Here is an 8091-nt window from a genome sequence, read left to right as displayed (position 1 = left end):
AACTACGTTAAAAAAATCACCTTATCACTAAAATCTCAGCAACTCAAAGATTATTCCTGATTATTTGAAAGTCTACTATTGTAGATGCCTTTAGACTCACCTGAAGCCCTGTGATCTTATTCTTCTGCATTGTCCAAACTTTATAGATGTATTAGTAAAGATCATATGTACATATTCATTTAAATAAACAACTTGAAGGGAAAAAACGTATATTAAACATCCTTTTAAGTTCGCCTTCTCCATTTTAGGCTCCTCAACATCAGATTTCTTCTCCTATAATTCCCAGCTAATATAGATGCCCTACTGTTAAGAACTTGGAGCGTTGAAGTCCAGCATATCAAGAGGAGACCCAATGAAGGTTAGGTTAAACCATGAAACCTTTAACTAAAAGGTTAGTGCTAGCCTATCTATAATTTAGTAATCTTAACATGTCTTTTATTCAGATAAAAGCTGAACCACCATCAATAATCTAGTTGTGAATTTAAATCCATTTCAATATGTTGGCATAAATCATTATAGTAGGTAATGCAAAAGAGGTGGCTCTGCAAGATTTTAAGTTACTATTAAAGTAAAATTTAAAGCCAAGAACCTTCATTTCCCACCACTATCACAAGTAATTATTTTAATTATATACAAAAATACTAATAAAGTATTTGACTAAAGATTTAGTCTTTATTAGCTTTTGGACTTAGTACTTTTCCATTTTGTGCACTTCCAGCCCATTTGCACTGTGCATTAATAATAACTGAAGAGAGCTGCATTGAACCAAGTTTCCAAATATTACAGATCTTTAAGACTTAAGATCAGTACAAAATATTACAAATAAAAGTCACAATATAAAATAGCAGCTCCACATAATTTTCAAGTTTTACTGAACATGACAATTCAATTTGCTTCATTTTTGGAAGCCTCATCAAAGTTCTCCACGAGATCTGCAAAGAAAAAAAATGGAATGAGGTTTTTTTTAAGTGGAAAAAAGTCCTGTGCTATTTCAATGCTTATGCTAACATCTAAAGCATTTCAGAATTATATATTTGTCAGAGGGCATTAAGTATTAAAAGTTTCCTGCATAACTATACAACTATCTTTACCTCATATACTTATGCAACTGATCTGAGAGAAGCAATGCATTGTAATGCAACTATCTTTGATCAATTGCAGTCCTTCGGTTACATCCATTTAGTGACAGTTCAAAGTTATAACAGCACTGAACAAGGAGCCTGTCCTTGAGTTTCAGCTGGAATGTTGGAATGTCCCCACAATCATGCAACTGCAAGCAAGCATTCAGTGCCTGTCCACAATTGTGTCACAGAATTCCATGATCATATGGTTGCCATCTGTAACCTTTGCCAGCTTCCAGCAAGCGAATGTTCACTTGTGAACATTACTATGTGGATGTCTACTGTACTTATAAGTTATTCCTATGAGGTACTAATGTCTAAATAATTGTTTCAAGTTCAGTATTTGAAGCTGACAGGAAGTCACAAAAGTAACTGTGTGATGTCCTCGCTTGACAACCCAGGGCGATACACTTAACAGCAACCAGAAATGCCTGAACTATTGTGCCTTAGTATCAGACAGCTGACTTTGCACTTTACAACTACCTCATTTGGCAATGGAAATTCTGGTCCCAACTTCTGTTGTGAGATGAGGGTTACCTGTATACACCACAGGTCAATCCATATTCCACTCTTCTAACAAAAATTGGGCCAAATATAAAGTGGTAGGAACACAAAATGTTCAAATCTTTTCAAATCCTGTCCTGAAAAATAAATGAGGCTAACAATTCTTACCTGGAACTTCATCATCATCATCTTCTCCAGTAGCAAGAGGTGCCTTTCCATCCACAGCTGAAATCACATATGAAAACATGGCTGAAGCATCTCTTGTCTAATATTTTAACCTTCCATCACAATGTCTCTTATTCACTTCCTTCAGAATGAGTCCTATTGAATTCAATGGCACTTCCAAATAGACACATAAGAATTTGTGAATGTAATGTATTTAATACAGGAATAGGCCACCCAAAAGTATGTCTAGAATTTTGTTGTCTGTTTTCCAAAATAGTTAGATCTCACACATAGTTTGCTTTTAGGCAAGAATGAGTCCAAAATTAATGCACGTAATAAAATAAGGAAGAATCAGTCCAACATTATTCAAGCTAGGAAAAATATTCAGACTGCTCCCAAGGTAAAAACAAAAGCACTTCTGATTTCAGTGTTGTATTTGAGAACATAACTTGTAATATTTTTCAACCAATTTATATCTTGTTCTAGCCTTGGGAAAGACCAGATATAACCAGTTTTTTGTATGCAGAAAATCAGGCTGGTCATACTAATTAGTCAAAGGAAAACGTTAAGTTCCTCTTTTGTTCAGGAACTAAGAAAAAGTGTACTTGCAGTTTTCTCAATTCATTAAAAAAAGTCTTGTCAATAGAGGAACAGAGCTATCATCCTCCTTCCTGATTCCATTCTTTGTAAGAGGACATGAAAGACATCTGAATTATCTAAAATTCCATGACACACTGAATCATTTTTCTAATTACTAGGCCATTACAAAACAATTTTTGCCTATTTTCTATTACAAGCAGTTTACACTTGTGGGCAAAATATGAACCTCCAGCTGCTTATTTGTACCCTGCTTTGATTTACATCCAAGTCACACAATAAAGGTTTTTTTAGTGGATTAAGAAAATAATCCTATTGTCTTCTAAGATTGATGCACTTTTATTTTTAAAAGCCCAATTCCTCCAAACAAAGACCTGATTTTTATCAATTCTTCTTACACTATAATCCCTGCAGCACTAACTCTACACCTATTGTGAAGTCTTTGTGGCCCCAACCTGATCTATGCTAATTATACAAAAACTTGTTCTCAAATCTTCTCTACACAAATCAGCTTGTGAAATATAGTTTTAACACAGATCTTTTATCCATTTGTCAAAAAGAACTTCTGTTTATCATGTCGTCTTTGTCAATCTGGGTATCACTGAAAATGATGAACAATATATTAAGTTTTAATTAAGAATGCATTCCCATGGAAACCCAAATTTAGCACCTTTTTCAGAAAGCCTGCAAGCCTAGATACTTAATAGAAATGCTTTAAACCCTTTTCAGAATATTCATTCTTAATTATAGTGGGTCTTTACTTACATTGTTTTGGTAGAGCTTCTGCCAGTCTCCTCAAGCTTGTCAGACTATCAGCGCCAAGCTGGTTTAAAATGCTAGGCAACATTTCAGTCAGCTGCTTTGTCTCAGCATGGCCCGTGATTGTGAAAGTGTTAGCAGCTAGGGAGGCTTGAACTTTAGGATTGTTGAAGTGAATTACAGTGCCTTGGTTGGTGAACATGTTGACCTATAAGAAAAATATTAATTGTACAAATACATTTTTTATATGAGTGTGCTCCATTTCACCTATTTCCCAATAACTCCATTTTCTTAAAAGCAGCATTTTGTCAAGTCTTTATAAGTACTGTGAAAGAAAAAGCCGTTACCTCTTCGATCCCAGATATGTTATTTACTCCCAATTTCTTTAAGGAAAACTGAAGTTTCTTGTCATCTGCTGTAGCTGTTCTGTGAACTACCTTCTTCTTTCTACGAGCAGTACCCTAAAGAGAAAGAGTACATTTTTAAGTCTCTTCAAAATGTTGTCTTTTGAGCACGTAAATGTCAGGCAGCCTAATTTTATCTCTGGATGCAGTAAGCACTATTCTCTTTCTACAAAAGCTAAGCAATTCCGCTGATAAACATGAATGAAGTAGGTTCAACAAAATTAGCTGAAAACACTTATACATAATATTAGCCAAATAAATATTCCAAATGCTGAAAATATATTTTTCAGAGAATTAACAGGAACATTAGTAGCACAAATATATTTATCTAAAGATCTTAATAACTTCTGATAGAAGAAACAACAAGATGTGAAACATTGTTAAATGCTTTTGGGGGTCTTTATACCCTGTTTTCTTTAAGTAATTCAATTTTCATGGGCAAACATACAAAGCATCTGTGAAGAAAATGATAGCAAATATTACTGCACCCATCAATCAGTCTTTCATTGCTAGCAGGTGACATACATACAATAAAGCAAACAGAAAAAAAGCCCATTTCCACAAAACATTCAGATTCTCTTTCTTGGGAGGAAAGAATTCTGAGCGAAATTCTGTCAAGAAACCCCCCCAAAAAAGGAAAAATATAAAACATACTAGGTTGGAGTTGTATTTTAATTCAGTGGGCTTAAATGCCTGCAGAATGATGAGTCAATGTTTTAAGACAAATAGTCCTTTTTTTGAATCACATTAGTTATTCTTCGTGGAAATGGATTTCCACATTCTTGTTTGTGCACAGCTCTTGTATATGCAGTAAAATTCTAGTTAAGCAATTCTGAAGTGTTTTACAAATGATGGGTGCCAATTAATCAACCAGGATAAAGTGACAAATATACAGTAGCAATCTCTCTTCTAATTTTATGAACAGTAATAATCCACGAGGGATAGATTGGACAGAAAGATAATGATTGGAATGCTGCTTAATAAGTTTCATGAAGTTTTATGAATCCAATACCTTCAGTACTATCCCGTACTCTGAAAAAATGAACAGTTTAATTCAATTAAATCAACTAAATTCATAGGCTAAGACAGCTTAGTCATTATTTTCAGTCTAAAAACTATACTGCTATACTGCTTTACATTATTTAATAACCATTTAGTGTATATGATGAAAATTATACGTTCTAGCTGTAAACATGCTGGAACCTGAAATTCCAGACTGCACCCTTAATTAAAAATAGGTTTCTTATGCAAACTGAATCTAATACTGTTCATATCAGAAAGGTACAATATACACCATTTTGTACACAGTCCGTGTTTAATCTTTGAACAGAATCCTGTTCATATCTATGCAAGAGGGCTATATAATTTATAAGTTTTCTTCCAAATAAGTGGCCACAGGACTATATTCCACAGCATTATAGCAATCAGTCTGATGGAAAAGTTAAATCTTACTGAATTTGTTGAATCTTTAATTTAGGAACATGTAGCATAAAAAGATAATGTCTCTGTTAACTAAACCCAACTCCTGAAGTCCTCAGAAAATGTCCAAACAGTTTTCTTGGTAACATTATGTGATTCACTACTGCCTTCTTCCAAGATCTTTCTAGACTTTTCAGCCTATAGCCCTAGTATCTCAGGGAACTCCCACTGGACTAACTAACTACACCTTAATTTACCAGCTTTCAATATATATTTATGTTTAGTACATGATATATTGCTGGCAAATCATCTTTATCAGGTTATTTTCACAAATTGCCAGAAATAAAAGCATATTTATCAGATACTAATATTATGTTTTCAAACATGAAAACATCTCTGGCCAACCATCCCTTTTCATTAGCAGCACTACCATCAGCTCAAATATTGCCACATGCAAAGTTTAAATACAGTATGGTGAATGTAATGCTCTTCTTTAGAAGAGTTTTCAAATCAATTAGCAAATCTATGTTTGATTAAATCAATGAAGACATAAGCATATTACATTTGTTTCTAACTATACATAGCTTTTCTCTAAAACAGAAATGGCCTTAGTTCATTTTTCGTTTTATTACCTAATGAATTTAATGGCTATGCAAGGAACAGTCCCCTCAAACAGGGTTCCTCACCTCAAAAATGGCTCCTTATACTTACAGTTTTAATAGCAACAATGTGAAAATGGTGGACACTTGTGTTCTTCCTGGGATGTTTTTCCCCTCAACTTTATAGCCCAAGCCTACAACTCCTGCTATTTTTCTGATGGTCTTTCACTCAAGTATTAACCAGATCTGGCCTCACTTAGCAAGATCGTACATCATGTTAAGAAAGCTATCCATTCCGACACCCCTCGCGACCTATGATTTACTTGGTTGACGTATTTTAACAATGTAATCCCATTAAATTCAGGCCTATCTAAATCAGGCCTATCTATGAAACCACCTGCGATTAAACTCTCACGAAATGCTTTTTTTTAACAAGACCTACATAACACTAGGCTACCGTAGGCGAGGCTCAACTCGCAGATCGCCCCTCCAAACCAGTTACGAAGTCATGCCTTCTACGAACGAATAATAATAATAATAATAATAATAATAATAATAATAATAATAATAATAATAATGATTTAAACCAAGAAATCCAGACGAGCAAGCCCCCCCCTCCCCCAAAGACGGCTACTGTTATAAGATCGTAATTTCTTCGAGGTTAAAGAGGGAGGAGAAATGGGAATCGGCCCGTCTTACCTTCCCACCGATGCGCACTTGGGCCTGGAGTTTAGCTAATTTTTCTTGATTCATGATCGTTTCTTTCATCTGAGGCAAAAAAAAAAAAAAAAGAAAAAGGCAAAGGGATGGGTTAGACGGGTAGAGCCCCACCGATTCGGGGCTGACGGGATTAAAGTGGAGCCTCAAACGACCCCCTCCTCCCCCCCCACCTCCCTTCTCCTCCCCGGCCTTGTTCGGCTCAGCCTACGAGCAACCGCCGCTTCCTTATGCGAGAAGGCAACGTCCGCTGCCCAAGTGCCGGCGGCTGTGGAGCGACCGAAATCAGGCGGCCACTTCCGGAGGCTGCACCGGGATTCACTCCGCGCTCAAGGCCCCGGGCGTCTTCCCGGCTCAAGGGAGGCCCAGAAACGGATCTCCTCTGCCACCGCCGACTTTCTTTTTTTGGTCTCCCTCCCGCTTTTCCTCTGGGGGGAGCGGTGTGTGTGTGTGTCTTGCCGTACCTTTGCGGGACGAACCGGGCGGATCCCGACAGGCGAGCAGGAAAAGCCGCAGGAGGGACGCGCCGAGCCGGAAAGCCGCACGCGGAGGGAACCAAGATGGCCGCCGGAAAGGAATAAACAGGCAGCGGCGAGGCTGTGAGGCAACCCGGCCTCTGCGCATGCGTACTAACTCAATTTTGCCCCTGTACTTTTCGCACCTCTCGTTCCATTTCACCGCTGGATCCTGGCGGCGTTGGAGACCGCAGCTCAAGTCTTCCCTCCCATTACGTTTCCGCCAGTGGGGCTGGGAATTATAGGGTGCTTGCAGGTGGAGCGATAATTCCAGTTGCTGATCCTGTTAGGTGGGTCTCGTTTTGATCCGAGGTATAAGCGTCGTGCGGAGTAAGAACCATTTTGGTCTAGTGTGGTTAAGCCACCAGGCTAGAAACCAGAAGACTAAGTCCTTCCTTAGAGACTAGGTTTCTTCGATCCGGGAAAAAAAAAGCAGATCCTGCACTTGCTGAAAAACTAGAAAAGAAATAAAAAGCTTTGTGTGGAGTGAGATTGAGCACAATCAGTTATTGCAGTCACTCTACTTGCACCAATGTTTTTCCAACTCGGTTAACTTGAAGATGGGTGGACTTCAACTCCCAAAATTTCCCAGCAGCATGCTATATGTCAGTTCACACATTTTAAAATTGCCAAGTTGAAGAAAACATTGTTCTGCAGGCTGATCTAAAGTCCGACTGGTATAACAGGTGGAGTCCCTTTTGCTCCATTCTAGGAGTTCTGACCTAGGCTCCCTGAGAAAGCTTAAATCACACGCTTAGTCCCCAAAAACCCTCTTTTATTTAAATGGCTGTGAATTATGGTCATTCACAGAGGCAGCACATAACTACCAGATGGCCCTGGCCCCCTCTCTGCCTCCAACGCAGAGCCCTCGTCCGAGCCTTCCCCAGACTCCAGAACTGGCCCGCATTCCTCCCCAACCTCCTCACTGTCCTAATCTGCTGCCAGCTCTGCTGGCTGCTGGTGGACCACAACACTAGTATATAATACTTTAGGCCAGTCAAGTTATTTGTACATCTGAGCCAAAACCCTATCACATGATGAGTGGTTTCTTTTCATACAGTAAGTAGTGGAACACTTATGATTTTTTATTATTACCGGCATTATTATTAGTAGTAGTATTGCCATGAAAGCAAAGATACAAAAATCCACTGACAATCCAAACTGCCGGCTTTGGAATGACAAAGTTGAATCTGTAACATTTAATATGTGAGTGCAGCAAAAATCGCGCAAACTGATTACAAAGCTAGATATGACCAAGTTGCTAAATTAATCCAATGGTCATTTTGTAAAA

The 8091-nt window shown here is 38.0% G+C and overlaps 1 protein-coding gene across 1 annotated transcript; it reads right to left on the bottom strand.

Moving 5' to 3' along the window:
* Positions 1-650: 650 nt before the first annotated feature.
* BTF3 (basic transcription factor 3) lies at positions 651-6860 on the bottom strand. Its single transcript, XM_070938811.1, has 6 exons — positions 6750-6860; positions 6268-6336; positions 3494-3607; positions 3153-3354; positions 1794-1850; positions 651-932 (listed from the first exon to the last, which is right to left on the bottom strand). The coding sequence occupies exons 2-6, from the start codon at positions 6334-6336 to the stop codon at positions 886-888; spliced, it is 489 nt and encodes a 162-aa protein (XP_070794912.1). The 5' UTR covers positions 6750-6860; the 3' UTR covers positions 651-885.
* Between the last annotated feature and the right edge of the window lie 1231 nt (positions 6861-8091).

This window comes from Pituophis catenifer, unplaced genomic scaffold (genome assembly GCF_029215685.1).
Source record: "Pituophis catenifer annectens isolate HBS135680 unplaced genomic scaffold, rPitCat1.0.hap2 SCAF_2, whole genome shotgun sequence".
In the NCBI taxonomy this organism is placed as follows: Eukaryota; Metazoa; Chordata; class Lepidosauria; order Squamata; family Colubridae; genus Pituophis; species Pituophis catenifer.
The sequence above is the reverse complement of the archived record's forward strand: the minus strand, read 5'-3'. Positions and strand labels throughout refer to the sequence as shown.

Bases quoted from the DNA above. Each gene is read 5' to 3' on its own strand.
- BTF3 (XM_070938811.1), bottom strand. From the start codon at position 6,336: ATGAAAGAAACGATCATGAATCAAGAAAAATTAGCTAAACTCCAGGCC. The intron at 1,851-3,152 runs GTAAGTAAAGAC...ATGTGATTTCAG, and splicing joins AGAAGCTCTACCAAAACAAT to CTGTGGATGGAAAGGCACCT. The intron at 933-1,793 runs GTAAGAATTGTT...TTTTCTTTGCAG, and splicing joins TGATGATGATGAAGTTCCAG to ATCTCGTGGAGAACTTTGAT.